This window comes from Lampetra planeri, chromosome 1 (genome assembly GCF_965212315.1).
Source record: "Lampetra planeri chromosome 1, kcLamPlan1.2.h2, whole genome shotgun sequence".
Classification (NCBI taxonomy): Eukaryota; Metazoa; Chordata; class Hyperoartia; order Petromyzontiformes; family Petromyzontidae; genus Lampetra; species Lampetra planeri.
The window spans coordinates 37,787,990-37,808,953 of NC_136107.1; the positions used below are offsets into that span (position 1 = coordinate 37,787,990).

At 43.0% G+C, this 20,964-nt stretch overlaps 1 protein-coding gene across 1 annotated transcript; it reads right to left on the reverse strand.

Annotated features, from left to right (window-relative positions):
* Window positions 1-1,327: 1,327 nt before the first annotated feature.
* Window positions 1,328-17,089, reverse strand: PALB2 (partner and localizer of BRCA2). The gene is made up of 16 exons (XM_078600034.1): window positions 16,896-17,089; window positions 14,220-14,296; window positions 14,049-14,108; window positions 13,197-13,296; window positions 10,996-12,412; window positions 9,861-10,473; window positions 8,823-8,970; window positions 8,247-8,458; window positions 7,285-8,100; window positions 6,685-6,849; window positions 6,492-6,568; window positions 5,771-5,929; window positions 5,134-5,250; window positions 4,598-4,685; window positions 4,195-4,364; window positions 1,328-2,278 (listed from the first exon to the last, which is right to left on the reverse strand). Exons 1-16 carry the CDS (start codon window positions 16,927-16,929, stop codon window positions 2,032-2,034), a joined length of 4,500 nt encoding a protein of 1,499 aa, XP_078456160.1. The 5' UTR covers window positions 16,930-17,089; the 3' UTR covers window positions 1,328-2,031.
* Between the last annotated feature and the right edge of the window lie 3,875 nt (window positions 17,090-20,964).

The following is a 20,964-nucleotide window of genomic DNA, read 5'->3' on the forward strand; positions in this document are numbered from 1 at the left end:
ATGGCGGTGGTGGTGGCATCTAAATCTGCAGAACATGAGGAACCAGTGGCGTCTACATCTACAGGAGATTATACAACTTTTAAAGCCATTCCCCGTGTTTAGCGTACATGCCGTACAACATGTTTGGAATCGACAGGAGTAAAGTTGTACTTACGAACAAATCGACTTATGAACAGACCTCTGGAACCTAACTCGTTCGTAAGTAGAGGAGTCCCTGTATACATAATCAAAACAAATGAATACACCGCAAATCACAAACCGATTTTGGAACGCAGAATCCAATGCCAATGTACACATGACATTGCGAAGCTGGGGCTGCCCGACACGTGGCGCTTCTGCGCAGCCAACAGTCACTAAATAAAACCTGAACACATTCGTCAAGATCGCATATACGTGACGTTTTGGGCAATGGCCTTTCCTTGGAGCACACATTTACGTGCTGTGACGAAAGGCCATTCCCCAAAACGTCACCTCTTAAATATTTCCTTTAAGATAATGCTATGTATCTGTTGAGCGTTTTGTTGTTTGTGCACCATTTTAAGTGGAACACCACAAGGTAATGTTTCACAAGTCAGCACGCCTTTCAAATGCAATTATTTTACATTTTGTATTACATGGATTCCGCCATAAGACTCCATTAATGTACGGGACACAGTATATCCGCCGGCGTGAATCTGAGAACACACTGTACCTCGGTATTGGGCTGTATGCCCCAAGGTGGATGCGACACACGTGCTGGTGGAAAGGATATAGCGGTCGCTGAGCACGGAAGAGCCAAAGACACAGGACCCCTGTTGCAGGGGATCCTTCCGTATAAGAGGACACCACCCCTCTGTGTTCGACGGGACCCTCCTTTGTGCCAAGACGGCATCAGCAAACCGGAGTCCACCTGTGCGGACGAGCACACCTGTGGGGCGGAGAGGGTGGCGTTACACGGGGACACGCCCTGACCCTGGGGAAACCATCTTGCCAGTGGGGGGAGGGAACACCTCTACTTATACGACCAGAGGATTATTCCGGTGTTTGAAATTTGACCAAAGTACTTATTTAAATGGGATGTAGTGGCTCAGCAATTACTGCACGGTGCTATGAACCAGGAAAATCCAAGTTCGATTCCCAGCCACGGCTAACATAAGCGGTCAGTGATATCTGAACAGTTCCAGGACTTTTACCTTTGCCGTCCCACTCTGGCCAGCATGAAGTGTGGTCAAACAACTCCCTGGACTGTCACGGCTTGTGAAGGCCATCATCCAGTAGTAGTTAGGAAAACGGATGTTAAATTATTTTACTCATTTATGTGTACAAACTAAACAAAGATACACACACAAACGTTTTAATCTCTTTTTATTAAGTCAACGTAACCACAATACAAATGTAAAAACTGGTGAAGTTTAACATTAAAAACACATGTATTTGGCTTTGTACAATGTTTCCCAAAGAATAAACAATTAAAGCTTTGACAATCCTGTATGTACAAATAAACATTCAACATATTTTAAGCAATGAAACAACACCGCTAAATATTTACATTGTTTGCTGCCCACTATGAAGTGACCACCATTGGCATTTCGTTTTTTAACCAAAACATACGTACATTTATAGCCCTTCAGCCAACCCACTTCTGGATGAGGGCCTCCCTATGCCATATGGATGATTGGGGTTATATGGCCATCTTTCACCATGCTGGTCAGTGCAAGTTGGCGTTGGAGAACAGTAGTGAAAGAGTATAACAACTGTGGATTTTGATGCACGACCCTCTTCCGCCCACAACACAGCCTCACAGACCTATGACAGCCCATTTGCGCATGGTGGATACCCATACAAAAACTATCCATGCCCATCCTGCTTAGCGCTTCCGAGATCTGACGTGATCAGGCACATTCCCGTGATTTGTTCTTAGGCAAACAAATCCACACGTGATTATTTTTTTATTTTTGCCCAGTATTTTGAAAACGCAATAATATGAGGTGTACAACAGCACAGCAAGAGGCTGTCGCGAGGACCATCTTCCCAGCTAAAGCAGCACAGGCCTTAGAGCGGGCCACATTTAAAAACCTTCACCGATCCCTGCACGTTTTCCAGCAGTGCCATGTGACAGGGAGAGGCCCCAGGCTGATTGTGGGACATCGTGGCCCAGTCGAGAAGGGCCCAGCGCTGCCCAGAGCCCGGGGGGTCCCACACTGCGGCGAGCTCGCCCGAGCAGACATCCCACACGGCCAGGGCACCGGAGGTGAAGGCTGCAGCCAACGTGCCACCGCCCAGAACTCCACACACAAAGCTGTCGGGGAGCCACGGTTACAATGAGATGTCTGTTTTCCTTCTTATTTTCAATTTATGTTTGCCTCTGCATTGCTTTCCTGCCTCAGATAACGAGGTTGTTTTTTTTATTCACCCGTCTATATTGGATGCGGCGAGGATCTGTATCCTAGTTTTGCTTTTCTACGATTGCTTTGTTGAAAATATAAATTAAATCAAACATGTATTCGATGTCTGTTGCATAAGTGTGTTGCAATAAGAGCACCAATCTTCAAGGGATGGAAGGAACGCAAAAAGCAATATTTTACTGTAATAATGAATATGTATTTGAAGCATAATTTGCATGAATGATGCTGTAGAATATTAAATAACTATTACTATTAATTCAACTTGTTTTTAACATCTGGGCATGTCTATTAAGCAGTGAAAAAAGCATGGGATAACTTTTTACATACACGAATCGTACATTATTTTTTATTAGTTAATATCCAGGAGAGCCACACTTCAGTCGTTCGACTCATTTTCATGACAGTCCTGCATTGGGTTTTTATTTTAAGATGTTTTCAGCCAATTAATGAGTGTGTTTATACAAGTGGGAGGAAACTGGAGCACCTGGAGAAAACCTACTCGTGCAAGGGAGCAAACTCTATCTTCGTAAAGATGGAAAATGATGGTGATCAGTCCACTTGCTGTACTGACATCTCCTGGCGAGCCAAATTATGGCAACCTCAATGCCCATGGGAAGAAAGTTTCACAACATTTGTAAGATCCACAACCCTAGCCTTCACACTACTGAATTAAATGCACGTGCAACCACTGCCTGGCAGAAACTGTTGAGCGATATGCCCCAAGGTAGGGATGCTGTGCAAGATATACCAAGTACAGTATTCTTCTTAGAGCTACGGTTGTGGAGTGACGAGTGACGAATGTTGATTTGAGCACCACTGATTTCACCGACACCCATTCCCGCTATTCTCTTCCCCTTTTAAGTTATTTTCAACCCCATGATGTTGTAAAACTGAAATCCCTAGCATGTGATGTTGACATTGTAAATTGTTACGATATGAGTCACATAAAAACACCAATGGGGGTATAACCTTCTGAATCAGAAACAGAATGACGGCACTATGAACGAGCCCAGGGACATCAAAGACACGAGATCAATTATAAAGAGGTAGAGACCTCGCCGAACGCAGGGGTTACTAGAAAATTCCGTGTTGGGCAAACCGTGTTCATCACTCTACGTTGAACTAAATCGACGTAATTTCCGCCCCTTGTTATTGTACTAAAGGATGCCGAGTCGCTCTCCATGTCTTGTGTGTGTGTGTACAGTCTTTATATTTCAATTGAACTTCAACACAAAACCCCCGTGTCCATTACTCTTCCCACACTGCGGCACTCATGCCCAATGCTCGCTCCTGACACTGTCACTTAAACGTTAATGATTCACAATCTAGGCGTCCGTATGGCCAACGTTCTCAACAAGTGGACAGCTAGATCCATGTGGAAATGTGTGAACAGTTGCGTTGTGTTGTTGTACGTGTCAAGTGTGTTACATTATCACACAACACACAAGACCACATGCAAAAGCATACATGGTAAATAAATCGTTCTCTAGGTCAATTCATTCACACTTTCCAACGGATGCGGCACTCACACGTCACTACTTTTCGACGTGGAGATGAGAATCTTAGCAGCGTCAAACCGCGTACAGCCGAAACATCACCTCCAGTGTTCCGGCAAACAGACCTCATTAGGTTAACCACGTGTAGCCGAAAAGGCATTCAATAAAGCAGCGTTGGGCAAGGTTTTCCTGTATATATCTAGAAAATTATTCGCGTGTTATTATTAAATAAATTTTAAAAAAATTGCCATGCCTCCTTCGATTCAATTAGTATAAGCTTGGGAAAAATCACAGGCCTGGGCTGTGCGACTCACCCGGCCGTGTGCCCTGAAGGCAGCTGGTAGTGCGCGGCGGTGCAAGCTCGCCGGCTGCTCGGGTTGATGGCGGCGAGCGTGCAGGCGACTTTCTCAAAGGCGCTTGGCTCTGTGCAACCTTCTTCCTTGGAAATCTCATCCATTGGACTCAGCACAGCAAACAGGAGTCCCTAGATCAAGTTACAAAGCGAAAAAAAACTCAGCTACCACAGATACGTTCACACATGACCAACCAAACACAAAAGCACACACGCACGCAGGCACACAAAGCATGCACAACTATCAAGGCAACGTTCAATGCAATAATTGACTCAATGAAAAATGAACTGCAGAGGTGTATCGCAAGTCTGCCATGTGAACTGTCGTGAAAGGATTTGTTTAAAAACACAACGGAGGTACGTACCGAATCAGAAACAGCACGCCTGCACAATGAACATGGGCCAAGAAACGTCAAGGAGATGCAACAAATTATATGCCCGGATTTCACGTTCCTGTCAAAGTAAACAATACCACATGTTAAACAAAGCATATTTTGTATATGCTAATAATTTGAGCCTGCATTACTTAATACCATGTAAACATTGATATAATTGTTCTTCCATTTCATGTGTGCATCTCAATCGGGCAGTGATTCAATATACTTGTGTGGTGATGGCAGGAGGCATTATGTTTTCCAGGTTATCGTGCCAACTAGTGTTTTTGATCATTACTGTACAATTTTAAAGCAGCTACGCAGGCTTGGTTTGGCGACAACCCTGCATGTTTACAGGCTGCTTCGGGACTTCTATGCTCCCTGCCTTCACCAACTCGAACTAGCATGGTGGTCAAATAACTCCTACCACTCCCAGTGTGGAGAGACCCTCATCCAGCAGTGGATCAGCACATTACCGTACTCAAGGGCGTGTACAACATCTGAAGCAAGAAGGGGATATATTTCACCAAATAATAAGGTCCTTTGATGCAGTGGAGCCAATCAGAGCTTCATCTTCTCCTGAAACATCACTGAGGGTGATGATATCATCATCAGGGGTTGAAAGATGTGACGCACAATGGCTCCTGCCAAGAACAAAAAAGGACTTTCAAACCACAAATCGTAACATTAACGTGCATGACCGCTAAATAGCAGTCCACCTGAGCTCCATCGCAAACCAAGCTTGTTGTTAAAACAGAGCCATTTTGAAGATGGACTCGAGTAAGCTGGAATTTGCACGAGGCCAGAAAGACCAGCCGAAAATAAATAAAGCATTTTTTTATAAAGCAATAACACACAATTTGCACTTTAATTAATGCATGGCAGATATACGGCATTCACTCTGCATGTGGTAATGGTGACTCGGAATAAACGAGCGATTGTTAAAAGTTTGTACATTATAAATATGTATTTGTTTCGTGTTATTTATATATGTTAGGTATTAATTATATGTAAATGTACATGTATAGTGACAGATAATTTAATTAGTTATAGTATGCATCACATCGCCCCAAAGCCAGAAAGGCTCTCTACTATTAGTCCAGCTTTGAGAGGCTTTAGTGGACTTTTAAATGTGTAATTTGTGTGTTTTGGCAGGTTCCGGACCCATTTTGCTCGTCAAAGGACAGCATCGTTAGCGTCTGCACAAGCCTCCTCCGCGTGACGCACACCACCCGCCGCCGCCGCAGCGCCACCACAGCCCCCACCGTCTCTCCAATCAGAGGCTGGCTCACCACCGCCAAGCCTCCCACCACATGCAAGATCCTGGGAAAAGATAGATCAACGTTGTGGCCAAACAAGACTACTGGCGTTCATGAACATGTACTGCCCTTTTCTGCTGTCAATCGACTGCTGGATTAGGGCCTCTCCATATTGTGCGGGTCATGGGCATTGTTTGACCGTAGTTCACCACCATTGGCGTAGGTTGGTGTCGACGGCTGCGTATTGCAGGACAACGGCGCATGTTTCGGCACTGCCCTCTGCTGCCCACAACGCAGCCTTGAAGCCTCACAACGACCGTTTAATACAAGGAGGCCAGCCAGCCAAGAACGATCCAGGCTCAATACCGCTCGACTTGCAAGACCCCACGAGATCGTGAACATTCCGGGTGATTTGGTTTTAGTCTACATGGTCACCGTGATAAGTATGAAAGAAAATCGAATGTCAAATTGGTGACCCAGGTCATTCTTGCAAGTGAGGCCATCTTGGTCTTTTGAGTTCTCACCTGGCTTCACCTGGGCTTGCCAGCCCATTACATCTGCCTTGCAAAAGATTAGGCGAGCACTGCCATCGACGACATCTGGTGTTGGCGAAAAGTAGCTCTTACCTCACATTACCAGCTACTGCCACCAGTCGAGGAGATTGAGAGTCTTGGATGAGAACCAACTTGGAAACTTCTGCTCCCTGTTGGCAAAACAAACCACAAGTTTGATCACCAAAACAAAATAGGTTATGGCGTTTCAATGACAGTGTGTCCAATAAAAGGCAATTCTATAAGTAAAAAGGCAATGATTACTCACATCAGTCAAGACCCATGTATGGATTTCTTGCCATTGTCCATCTTCCCAGTGCTCAGCCCACAAGGAAACAAGGCCTTTCTGAGCAACAATGAGGCACCTGCAAGGGTGTCCTTGAAGCTCCCAGAATGCACTGCACAGGGCCTCAATGCTACCACTTGCAGAGCACTGCCAATTTCACACAAAAACCATTAAATAATCATCATGATATAACTGTATCCAAACAGCACAGGGCTTAAACTACTACTACGTCACATCTTATAGGTCAATGTTGTCTGTATAAAAAAAATGTACACATTACAGCATTTTTACATGTACAGCTCTTTTACCAATCCGCTGCTGAACGACTCTCCCCACACTGTGCGGGTCATGGGGGTTATATGACCATACCTCACGACGCTGGTTAAGTTCAGGTTGATGAAGGTGGTGAGCATAGATTTTAGAGCATTGAACAGCATAGCAATGGGTTTTCTGCACTGCAATCTGCTCACAAAGAGGCTAGTTATGAATACTGTATTAAACTCTCTAATACGGCCAAATCCAGAAGTCCCCAATCCACTCTCATTCATTCACTGTATCGAGGACGGTGCGCTCACAACATACCTGAATCGTAGCCATCAAGTCTAACTGCCAGTGAAATTGCGGCTTGGGCGCTCCTTGGGTCACGTCCATAGGATTGTTCTCATCATCAGTTACAAGCGGAGCAGAGCTGTCTGCCTGGTCTCTGTGCACGTTTAGTTCATGTGGACTCATCTGTACTACTGCTGCTGCGTTGTCAGGCTGTGAAGGATGAATAAGCACAGTCTCTGGCCTCACAAATTCTTGATGTTCCCAACCCTGCAGCTCAGCAGCAGAGCACTTGGAAAATAATTCTGCTCCATCTCTCATAGGAGGCTGTCCCTCGTGACAAACTGGAGCAGCAGCTGCAACCGCCGCCGGTGGCAGCTCCCCTTTGCAGGGGTTTGCAACATTCACCTCGCTGTGGGTAAAATCCTTAACTTTGTTTACTTGTCGATTAGGGGCACACTCTCCATTTACATCAGCATATTGGAGATCTGAATTGAGCGGTTTCACCAAGCCACTGGTCTGTGACAATCCACAGACTTGGCTCAGATGCAGTGAAGGAGGGCTAAATCCCACTGACAACCGCGGTGGTGATAAAGCAGGCATCTGATCGAGTTGCACCTGTCCACTCTCTACTGGAGTGGACAGGATGACAGTAGTGGACAACTGTGCCTTGGCATCTCCACAGTCAAGTTTTTGTGATTTATCCATTACATTGTCATCTGGGCAGCATGCATTTGCTTTTTCAAAGCGTTTATCTTCTTGTGGGGCTACGTTGTTATCTTCACGTGTAACCGAGCACTTCTCTTCACATGGAACACCTAAGGCAGCTCCAACCTTTACTTTTTCTGCATCCTGTTTGGAAATGCAAGACCACCGATACACATTTTACCATCACTGAACAAACATAATTGTACACACTACATTTAATCAAAAGTGAACGTAACCATTTACTACTGTGTTGTGTTTAGCTCGAGAAGAAGTGGCCTGTAATGCCTGACCTCGTCATCAGTGATTCGTGGATTGGTCAAGGTTCCGGTGTTGAGTTCTGTATGTGCGTGGAGTCGCTTCAGCTCAGCAAACTCGTCGGGCAGGGAAAACTCCTCAACGACACGACGCCGACCTCGGGACTTTGTTTGCAGGCATGAGAGCATCAGGCCCAGCGAAAAGGTCAGCTCTTGTGAAAATGATGAAATATCTGCATCCTCAAAATCTTCATCAGGTACAAGTGCCCCAGAAGGGAGAATTATTTCACTTTAAAATGCATGAAAATGTAAAGTTACACAGTACTATTATTTAAAGAGGAATCAATTCACTAAATTAGCCAATATATATCATCTCCGACTATACACCTTATTGGTAACGTTTTTTTTTTACCGATCAGTGCACACCGGTTCAGACATCACTCGCCACTGACATTAGTTGTGGCTATGAATCAAGCACAGGTCACACGGTTTCAGCGTAGCGCACAAACCACTGCGCTACTGCTCCACTCCATTGCGTGTTTATCATCGTATGTTTATCGTACATGCATTACGATTTCAAGATAAAAGGGAGCGACTGTAGAATGTGCCTACCTGTGGGTCCCTGCTCCTCCTGTCCCTGTGCTGTAGCCGCTGGGGACCCTTGCTTCCGCGTGTCTGATCCGATCCTCAGTGATGAGCTACGCAAGGGAGGTGCATTGCTCCATGTGCTGCACTGCGTGTCAGGGATCAGATCCTCGCTCTGGCAGCACCGACACACCCACGATATTCAGCAGATTCACAGGGTTACCATCAACGTCACTCTAAATTGTATGGCATTTTAATTGGCTTGATACACAGGAAGCACCGTCACACATATTTGAGGTGGTCAGGCACTTCAGGTCAGAGCACCGAGCTGACACTGCCAAGATGCTGGATTTACATCAAGACACCGGGTCCTAAAAGGTAGAGAGTTGGTCTCGACCGAATCACCAATTATCGTACTCAAAAACACACTAACATTAAATTTGGTTCTACATTTTATTTGACTAAATTCAAGCTCTGATAATTAATACATTTCTTAGGGGGTTGACAGTCATGGGACAAACAATGGTCTATGGCAGAGCATGTGGGAAAGTACTGCCCTCTACTGCGTGGTTCAGGTCACTTGAAGGGATGTCAGAGGTAACTCTGCAATATCCACTTCCATGTGCCATTCTCTAACATGAAAGGTTTCACTGTTCTGTGGGAGATACGAATCAATACTTCGACACATAATGTGATGGCATTATCACAATTGGGATCATAGTGGGAGAAAAACATGCTTTAAGTCACATGTTTTCTGTATCTCTGCCTATACAATTAAGAGAAACTCAAGAACACAACATATTAAACGGAGGCCATATGATATAAAAAGACAGTAGCTTTCATCATATAAATTTTCATAAATTCGACAGTTCATTATAATAGAATACTTATTTGTATTCTTTTATTACAGGAATACGTAATATAAAAGCTCTAGTCCCAATCAAAGCATAAATCAATTTATGGATGCAATCTTCTCTATTTAAAATGCGGTTACAAGAATAAAAAACAAACTATTGCTATATTTTTCTATTAAATATAACATGTGAAGAATGCAAATGTGAGTACCTGATTTTCAGAATCTCCTGCAGTTGCAAATTCTGGTCCAACATCAGAACACTCTTTATGAATACTGATGCCATTCAAATCATGACAGCCCAATGCCAAGATGTCTTTTGTAATGTCTCGTACTTTCAATGGTGCCGTTATATTCTCATACATCGAAGCACCCACACCCTCATCGGTTACGGTCGATGGCAAACTCTGGATGCCAGAGTTTTCAATGGATTTGTATCGCCAACAGACCTTGGATCCATTTTGCTTCCCTTTCACCCTCCCTCTGCGCCTGATGCTCAGTACACGCCGTTTCAGCACCCCAGTGTTGCAATCAACCTCAGTGTCTGTGAGGCATTCCCTGGCCACCACCGGTGTGTCAACGGAGGTCTGCGAGATACCTTCATTAAAAATAACAGACTTGAGACCAGACACCTCCACCAGCTGAGGCTGACTTTCGCGAGTTACAGGTAAGCAAGATACACTCTTTTCAGATGACGCCGTCGAATTGGAGCTCTCAAACAGTAGTTGTGTCTCTGGGCTCGTATTTTCTTCGCTCTGACTCAATGCAATTTTTTTTCTACGAGATATCCTGGCTCTTGAGGCTCCCTTACCACCTTCACAACTCCTATGAGAGACAGAAAAGCCATCACCATGGGTTAAAATTTACCAACTTTAAATAAACCACTCACAAATAACTTCAAAAATTGGTGTGTTACGGTTATTTTTCATTGTGGTTAGCAATGTCTTAATATACCATTGCTTCAGCCTTTGGAAAGATTCCCCAAAGATTATTTAGCATATTGCTGGCAACAAAGGCTGATATGTTACCATGGGTGTACCAGAATAAAATTATATTATCTTTAATTACATCAAAACAATGTATTTTTGAGAACAATTGAAAAGTAGAATAAGTAAATATACAGATTTAAAAAACGAGTAGTTATGAATATAGCACTGGGTTAATATTACTTTGTGGAAAGGTAGACTCGCAAACAAGCCAGAGAAGCATCCAGGTTAATCTATTCTTGTAGTGTACTTATTTAGTTCAGCATGGTTGTGCTAAAGGGAACATTAAAAGCTTTAATACAGCAAAAATACAATAAACGCTGCTCTATTAAAGTATTAGAGGAAAGAATGGTGTCACCACCTGGTTTTTAAGTGGTTGTTAATGACGGCCTGCAGATCCACCTCACTGCGGCGACTGGCCATGCCACGTGTGGTTCGCACGTAATACTCCACGGGGAACGGGAGTCCGTTCACCAGCGTGTGGGAGGTTCCCGGCTCTGTTCCGTGGACCTCAGTCGCACATCTTTGCTCATCGGCATTAGCTTCTTTGCAGGTTTCACTCTGCAGTGTTTGTGGTAAATAATTTTCCTTCTTTTTTACAATCGATCCTGGAATGTCAGAGCACTGGATTTTGTGTCCCATGGCTGTGCATTTTTCACTTTGACATCCAGAGGCTTTTAAATCTGACGGAGTACAAGTCCCTCCCTGTGCAATGCAGTCTTCTTCATTGATGTCTAATTCAGGGGTGTCTGAATTTTCAAGTGCTGTTTCTTCGTAGTGTTTGACCGCTGCATCATTATTCATCTTTTCAGTTGGTTTATTGTCAACAGCCAAACGCTCTCTGGAAATACTGCTCACATTTTCAATACCAATTACTTCTTGAATGGCATCAACGTCTTTCAAATCCCGAGCATATTGATTTAGTTTTGCAGTGTCTTGGATACTTTGCCAACCAGAAACCTCAGGAGATTGTATATTGCTTCCAGAGTACTCGTGCACAGGATGAATTGCAGAAATATTGGATATAAAAAGCAAGGAACTCGTTTCATTTAGTTCAGGAAGGCGTTCATCAGAATGTGGATCATTATTTTTGGAAGACGTTAATATGTGAATGCTGTCAACTTCACGCTCAGCTCTTTGTGATCGCAAAGAGCTTCTACTGCACCTCCTGTTGCTGATAGAAAAGTTGTAGTCAGATGGTTTATTATGCTGTGAGCTCTTAGCAACACAGGGAAAATCTGACATGGTTTGTTTTGTATAAAACTTTTTTTGTAAATCAATTTTTCCGCCCTCCAGAACCCTATTACTTATCTCCGAAGAAGTAGAACTCTTAGGGCCGTCATGTTTGCTTCCTTGCGGGGCCTGTATTCTGCAAGTGTTACCTTGCTTTTGACTCCTCTGTGTCCATCCACGTTCAACTTCACTCCTACATGTCCCATCTGTGGTCCTTTGTTCGGTAAGTGCTTTGCTTATTCTCACATTTCTTTCATCCATATTTGTCTGTTGGTCGCATTGGGTTACATTTCCCAATTCACGGCCAGTTCTTGCTTCAGACTGAGAAAACGAATCTGTGTTTGCCTCGCCCAAGACGTGTTCAAGCCTTGGCTCTGTCAATGGCTCAGACACTTTCCTGGCACAACTCTCCGGGATGTGATGAAATGTGATCACTTTGGGCTGTGATTTGAAGCCGACAGTCGCCACCTTTTCTTGGTACTTTTTTTGAAAACCAACAGCAGATGGAATTTGGTTTTCATTGTAAATATGATCATTCCCATCATCTAAAAATGAATGAAAATGGGAGAAAATTCCAAGGGCAATTTACCAGCACATGTTAGTTTTGTATAAGATACTTTCTTCCTCGTACAAAACCATGTTTTTATTACTGAATTTTTCTAACATTATGATTCGTCATGACTTTTACACGCATATATACCCTCACGTTAAAAACTCCAAGCTGAAATTATCACCTGTGTAAAAATGAGTTCAGCCGTGCTTCTGAGCATTTGTGTAGCATACTCTTTGGTTTTTTCGGTAAAGTCAAGTCGGTAGAAAAAATAATAGATCACGACGTTTTGATCGCCACACAAGCAATCGTCCTCAGGTGGGACAGATCCCACCTTAGGACGATTATCTATTATTTTTTCTACAAAACGTGACTTTACCGAAAGAACCAAAGAGCATGGATTCCTGCAGTGACGAAAGCTTCAAATCAAGATTTGTGTAGCAATTACCTATACAATTATAAATTCACAGCCCTTTGTCAATCCACTGCTGGATGAAGCCCTCTCCATACCATGTCGGTCATGGGAGTTGTTTTACCATAACCACCATGCTAGTTAGGTCAGTCTAATGAAGAAGTGGTTCCAGAACACATTTTAGATATCACTCGCCATTGATATTAGCTGTGGCCGAGACTCAAACTCAGGTAGATTGGTTCATCATGTCGTGCACTGCCACTTAACCTAGACTGCAATTAGCCATTGAGTACTATACTGAATCTAATCATATTTCAAGGTTTATACACGATTGCATAAATATTGCATTAGAGGATCACTACTTTACCCAGTTCGACTTCCTCACGGTTCCCTTCCAGAAGCAGATGGTTTTGCTCTGCAATGGTCATCCTGACATGCGATCGAACTCTGTCAATCTTCTCCACTCTCTGCAAAGCAGCAGGAGGTTTACACAAAGGTGTTACGATGATCCGTTACCAAATACATCTGCGCAAAGCATTCATGCAGTTGTATGTATATACACCAAAACCTTGCCCATCGCGGATTCGACTATTGGCGCCAAATTTTTTGAAGTACTGTACAGTTCGCTGATGGCGCCCATGCCTCTGCCCTTAGCAGTTTTGACCACGAGATTCCTTTACAGTTGCTATCGTAAAGTACTGTACACTAACTGCACTCTGCTTGCAGTGACGCTCTCGTGAAAGAATACACATGTCATCATTAGTCATAGTATTTTTAGTACATGTTTTTTACTGCATGTTTACTATACATGATCCTTATGTTTATTTTTAGGTTTACTTTTACGTATACAGTACATTACTGTCCCCTACATTTTGTTATTCTATACATTTAATATAATAGTTATATTTAACACTGTAGAGAATATTAATTATATTTTACATTTAATATACTTCCTGATTCATGTTAATGTAGGATAACATAAATCAAAAACAGGGATGGAGTGTCATATTAAGAACCGTGAACCAAACTCCATTTTTCCCATATGCCTTTGAGATTGTGGATTGCGAATTTTCCGATTGCAGCCATTATTCAAGAACATAACTTCCGCGCTGGGCTAATTTTTGGTATATATATGAAATTCCACTGAAATTAAGCTTATTGCAGGTTTCTATTGGGGTCCTAGGGAAATACAAAGGAATCTAACGTGAAAATCGATTACCTCCAGTTTCTGCTGTACTTTTATATATTGCTTCTTCAGCAACGCCAGCCTCTGCTTCAACTAAGATTGCACAAAGAAGGTTTTAGTGTCACACTGTATCATGTTGCATATTTACACATTTTCATATGCTGTATGTAAAATGCCGCAATGGACAATTCCGATGCATTCTACCTTTTCTTTTTCTTCCGCCGATATTTTCATCTTTTTAGCTTCTGCAGAATCCATGCTGGCAGTGTGATTTTTGTCATCTTCAAACAGAAAAAGAATGTTCACTGCAAATGTATTAATTTAACACGTAGGCTTCCGCGATCAATATTGATTCATAATCGATTTTTGGGTCATCAGTGTCACAACACCCTCCTCCACCCCACACAGCCAAATAAGTAAAATTGTACGTGAACAAAAAGTGCCAATGTATTATTGCTTCAGCACACCAGTATGTTGGAGGGAAATTCACAAGTTTAAAACCTTGTGGACTGTACGACACACATTGGCATTTTATATTCTGTGGTTCTTTCGATAGTCACGGAAAAATAATAACAATATCAAGTGAATAAAAAATAATAAAATATCACGATGTGATATTTTATTATTTTTTATTCACTTTCTTATTGGGTTTTTTTTTCTATCTACGTGACTTTACCGAAATAACCATAGAATATGAATTCCTGCAGTCACGAAAGTTTTAAGTCAAAATTGGCATTTTACTCACGCGGCTTTTTTTACCAAATAATCTATTATGAATGCAAATCAATAATTAATCCCTCTGGGTAATTATTTTGCCTTCATTCTGGATGGAGCCAGGATATGGCGTTTTCATTCATTGCTAGTATTTAAGACGAAGCCATTAGCTCTGGACACTTTATTAAAACATGGGAGCCACCTGGCGCACTGTCCACACTGCAAAGCATAAGTGACCAACCAATCATACAATCTTGCAAGTTCATGTATGCAGATGACTCTTGGAGCAACAGTGTTTGAAATTTTACCAGTGCACAAACCTAAAGACCATTGCCAATGCTCTAACAGCTGACCTCAGGTACTGGTGTCATATTTCCAACCTTGGACACTCCAACCAAATACCTCCAAAGCCACCACAAGTGCTTTCCATCTGAACAATCCCACAGCAAATGCCATAAGCAAGAACAAGCATGCAATGCACGCCCGCAAAATAACCTAAACCATAAGATTCGTATTATAAAAACGCAGGTAAACTGTGTTAATAGCTCTGAAAATAGTGAGACAAACGCATACCTTATCAATGCCCTACCTAAACACAGACCTTATTGGTCACCCCGTGCCCTTATAAATCTCAACATTAATCCTACAAAGTCCCATCACAAGGGAGAAACACAAAAAAATAGACGTACATAAATAAAACGGCAACCCGTATTGAAACGGCTATACGCCGTATGGACCTGAAAACGCAATTTCCCTGTACAAAGAATGCGGGATTAAACGGTATGGGTTGACACGGTATGCAAAAGTACTGCTCTGTAGTCATTGAAAAGGAATGCTTTAGTGCCATCAAATGATAACCCTCGACTCCGGTTATACACAGCACACATACCAATGTAACCGAATAAGGGTTCAATCCGTGCATTTACAGGACATGTGCTTGCCATGGTATAGGCGCTAGACAAATATGGACACTTGATGCATAACATTGAACAATATAAAGAACGGGAGAGTCGTGGAGGTTAATAGCCTATGAACTCATGAAGAGATGAGTAATGGTGGTGACGATGGTGATGATGGTAGTGATCGTGGTGATATTGGTAAAGATTGTGGTGGTGATGATGGTGGTAAAGATGGTGATGGTGTGATGATGGTGGTGATGATCGTGGTGATATTGGTAAAGATGGTGGTGATAAAGATGGTGATGGTGGTGATGATCGTGGTGATATTGGTAAAACCTTAGATTGCGAGCATAATTCGTTCCGGAAACGTGCTTGTAATCCAAAACACTCGTATATCAGTTGTGATCACGTGACGCTCGGCAGACAAAGCGTATACACGTACTACTCGTATTGCAAGACCTCGCTCGTTTGTCAAATTTATATTTATTTTAAAAATGTGCTCGTCTTGCAAAACACTCGCAGACCAAGTTACTCGCAATCCAAGGTTTTACTGTACTTGTGTTTAGTATCGAGTACTTGTGCTTCGTGAGTACATTAACACTGTCAGTACTTGTTTATTTAGTATTGAGTACTGTGCTTAGTAGTGCACGGATATACTTAGTATACTTTAGTATTAGCAGTACTCGTGCTTAACGGGTACTGCACTGACATTAATTCTAGATTTTAAGCTTTCGTGAATGCAAGGATTCATACTCTTAGGTTCTTTCGGTAAAGTCACGTAGGTAAAAAAAATAGTAATAAAATAATAATAAATGAATGTAATTTTGTTCTTTTCATTTCTTATTTTATTATTTTTTTACCTACGTGACTTTACCGAAAGAACCTAAGAGTGTCCACTGACATTCTCAACATTTGAAAGATTAAAACACGTATTTAGTTAAAACTGAAAATGTCGTGCTTAAGTTTGTTTCGTCCCCCACCCCCCCCCCACGATGAGCGCCGTTGGCTACGTACGGCGCGAAAGAAGTTAATCACACGCACGTGTTTAGTCATGTGGCGAGTACTCGCGACTCGTGAGTACTTTGCTAAGGTACTCGGCGAGCTCTAAGGGTGGTAGCAAAGGGGCCTCGCGGCTCATCTCTGAGGCCGCCACACGCCGTGAGGAGACTCCGGCCCGGGCCTGGGTCGCCGCGAGCCGTCGACGGGACGCGAGCGAGCGAGCGGCAGAACGAGCGAACGAGCGAGAAGAAAGCCCCCCGTGGGTTACCAGCGTCTTTATAACCACGACGGCATCTCTCCATTGTCTCCTGAGAGATCGTGGCTGAACTCGAGATGATGATGAGGAGGAGGGGGTGACTTGTTCGCGTTCCCTCACGGGGCCGCGTCTCCGATGTTTTGGCGCCAAAAGAAAGTTAAAGGGCGCAGCGCGGGACCAGTGGAGGGCGATACACACGTGGGGTGGTTCATACCGCCCCCACCACGCACCACTCAGAGATTTATTCATGTTGTTTGGTTCTTTCGGTAAAGTCACGTCGGTATAAAATAAAACATAATACATTATTATATTTTATTTTATAAAATATAATGAAATATAATAAATGTATTCTATTTTATTGTATACCTATAAAATGTAATATAAATAAAATATAATAAATTTATTCTATTGTATTATAAAAAATGTATTATATAAATGTTTTTATTCTATCATTTATTATATAACATTTATTATATTAATTTATTATATTTTATTATTATATTTTATTTTGTTATTATATTTTATAGGTATAAAATACAATACATTTATTTTATACCTATAAAATATAATAATTTATTATATTTTATTCTACGTGACTTTACCGAAAGAACCAAAGAGTATGGATCCCTGCAGTCACGAAAACTTCAAATCTAGATTTATTCATATTCATGAGTATTATAATTGATTTGAAGCTTTCGTGACTGAAGTAATCCATACTCTTTGATTATTTCGGTAAAGTCACGTTTTTATTTCTAACTACAGTACGTGACTTTACCGAAAGAACCAAAGAGTACTGTATTATAATTGAACTAGTTTGTTTTGCCCGTCCAAGGACGGGTGTATATTGCAGTAAATCTGAAATATTCAATAGAAAATTTGTTCAGCTCATGATTATTATTGAGGGGGGGGGGGGGGTTGCCCTATGTGGAGTGACGTCACCCGCTAATGGTTATTGTGTAGGGGTGCGGCATGTGGAGTGACGTCACACCCTCATGGTTATTGTGGAGGGGTGCGGCATGTGGAGTGACGTCACCCGTTCATGATTATTAATGAGAGAAGGGTAGCGGCATGTGGAGTGCGATAGTGTAAATTTCCACGCGGACATGAATATTAATGAAGGGGGGGGGGGGGGTCTTTTGCAGTGACGTCACACACGGATGTAGCACTGTGCTGCGTATATTTATTTTTTACAGTCACTTTCTGTAAAGAAACGTCATATTTGAAGCGACTTTGCGTATTAAATTATTTAATTCAGCTCGACCTTCTTCTGCGTTAGTGTAAAAATCCACCCACTCATGAATATTAATGAGGGGGGGTGGGCCTCATGTGGAGTGACGTCACGCGGGGGGTGGGCCTCATGTGGAGTGACGTCACGCGCGGGACGGACAGACATTTCTGGGTGATTATAGCAGGTAATACGTCTTAGTGTTGTGATTGATTACCGTACAGTATTTGTTATTACATGATCATTACGATGTATTATTTCTAAGTATTTTAATTAATAAGCATGAGTTGCGTTTGCTCCACTGTTAAATGATACTGACAAAAAAGGTCCCATGTTGTAGCTGGTCACTATAAATGCCCTGATAAGTGAACTGTCTTTGGTACTGATCGCCCTTTGGCGTTTTTTGCTTTGAAACTGGCATTTTAGACTATGAAAGAATCTTGACTTAAAGCTGTCGTGACTGCAGGAATTCATATTATTGGGTCTGTTGGTAAAGTCACGTAGATAGATTCAAAGAAACAGAGACAGCAGCCTGGTTTTTTCTTTGAACCTATCGACGTGACTTTGCCGAAAGACCCAAGAACATGTAATACTGGTGTTGGCCAATCAGTTTCCAAGACAATGCACACATTGGTAGCGTGTTTTGTTTTCATGTTCATCACAACTACGTGTGGTTATATCATGGGACCTCCCCTTTGCCAGTATCAAAATATAAGAATAGTTTTTGTTTGTTTGTATTTTCACCATACGTATAATGTGGTTAGGGGCCGTCCATCAATGACGTCACGCGATTTTGGACAATTTTTTACTCCCCTGAGAAGCCAAAACCTACATTTTGCAGACAAACACATTCCGCTGGAAAACATTGGTCCAGAAGACATGCTCATGAAAACAATTGGCAATTTTCTATATATCTCTTACACATCCTGTTGATGGTTCAGAAAATCCATGATGAATCTTACGAAGTCTACAGCAATATAAAGTCGACGCCTTGTACACATCAACGCGACACGCATTCATCACCGAAATTAAAACAGGGCAAGACGTCTTCCCAATCAAAACAAGCGCGGCTCTCTGCTCGTTTCTGTTGGCAATCTCGAGCCGTGGCCGATAACACAAATTCAATCCTGCCTCATCACCGTGATATGATGTGCCGCTGAGATACGAAGGTGGATTGATTATATCACTCACTGGGCTCCCGGCTGCCAGAACACAAGAGTTACTACTCCACATACGCCGAGAGACACCCGACTCGATTCGAGTTTGACTGCGTGCCTCGCTTGTCGAACTGCGCCGACCAAAAGGCAGCAAACGTGACTTAATTTATGGTCACCATCGTCGGGTCATAATTAATCCACCGCTGCGTGGAATCCTCCGCAAGCCATCGGCGTACCTCACGGCTCTGCGGTGTAACAACCGTACCGTGTCAACCCATACGGTTTACCCTGTATTCTTGTACAGGGAAATTTAGTTTTCGGGGTCCATACGGCGTACAACCGTTTCAAGACGGGTAAAAAAAAATGTATATTTGTTTGCGTTTCTCCCTTGCGATGGGACTTTGTAGGATGAATGTTGAGATTTATAAGGGTACGGGGTGACTAATAAGGTCTGAATTGGTCTGTCATAAGGTAGGTACTGATAAGGGGTTGACAGGTATGTGGAACAATCCATCTAGCACCTGTGCTACACTCATTCCACACGGCTCCAACTCGTCAGTGAAGTTCCAATAATCTTTTCACATGGGATATTTTAAACATTATTTGGTAGCGCTGCATTGGCAGTGCTGCAGGGGCACGTGATAAACTTGCAGTGGGTATAAATTAACGAATAAACTTCTGATGAGGCAACACGATATTTATTGTCTTTCTTACAAGTCCCTAACACAAAGGGTATATTGGTCCCTTCACCCGATACCTGGGGAGGTATGGCCTCTGGACTATACGGGCCCTATCACTGGGTACCCCGTTACCCTTCGTCCTCCGGCTGGGGCCCTAGGGGATGCTATGCTGACCCGACCGGACCCGGTCCGTGGGTCCTGACCACTGGCCTCACTGAGCTCCAGCCCTGAGGACATCGGAGCTTGAGGTCCAGGGTCCTATCTTCACAGCCAGGTCTTCGTTCTTCAGCTTGCAGATAACTGAGCCAGACCTCTGAGAGGTCCGGCTTATATACTGGTTCGTGGCTTGCTCCGCCCTAGTCACGCCTCCCTTCTAGAACTTTCTGGAAGGTGACATCATCCCCCCGGCCCCCCCCCCGGGGCCCCGGGGAATGTGTCCCAGGATCCGTTTGCTCGGGTTTGAAATTGGCCCCTATTGGGCCATGGACATGAGCCCTGGCGTGATGGCGCTTACGCCCTCTATTGACGATAAGGGGAAGCTACCAGCCCACAGAGTGGTGTGACGATTACCCCTACAAACTCATGACTTTCGGCAATAACACTCTGTCTGACAAGGAAAATAATGTAGAAATAAAATACAGTAATACTCCGATTTACGTCGGCCCCGTTTAACGTCGTTTCGCACATACGTCGTCACTTCATCATTACTCTACCACGACCTGATTTGCGTCGTCTTAACCCCACATTCACGTCGCTGACAGCATTGTCCGGTCCTGTCTCGTATCCGTCGCCTCTCATATGCATAGTCACACCTTTCAGAAACGTATCCCAGACGTAAGCCGGGGAATTACTGTATATATAAAAAGGCGACGTTTTGGGCAATCGCCCTTCTTCATAGAACATGGTAAGTGCCCGAAACATCACCTGTCATACATTTTTCCTCTCAATGCGGTGTTGTTGAGGTATGTGTCGAGTTTTTTTTTGGTGATATTGGGATGGTTGATTAATTCATCATTGAT

Excerpts from the sequence above, each read along its gene's own strand:
- PALB2 (XM_078600034.1), bottom strand. The coding sequence starts at position 16,929 with ATGGAGAGATGCCGTCGTGGTTATAAAGACGCTG. Across the intron at positions 6,569-6,684 it reads ATACATGGGTCTTGACTGAT|GGAGCAGAAGTTTCCAAGTT; the intron begins GTGAGTAATCAT and ends TTTTGCCAACAG. Across the intron at positions 4,365-4,597 it reads GGCGTGCTGTTTCTGATTCG|GGACTCCTGTTTGCTGTGCT; the intron begins GTACGTACCTCC and ends AACTTGATCTAG.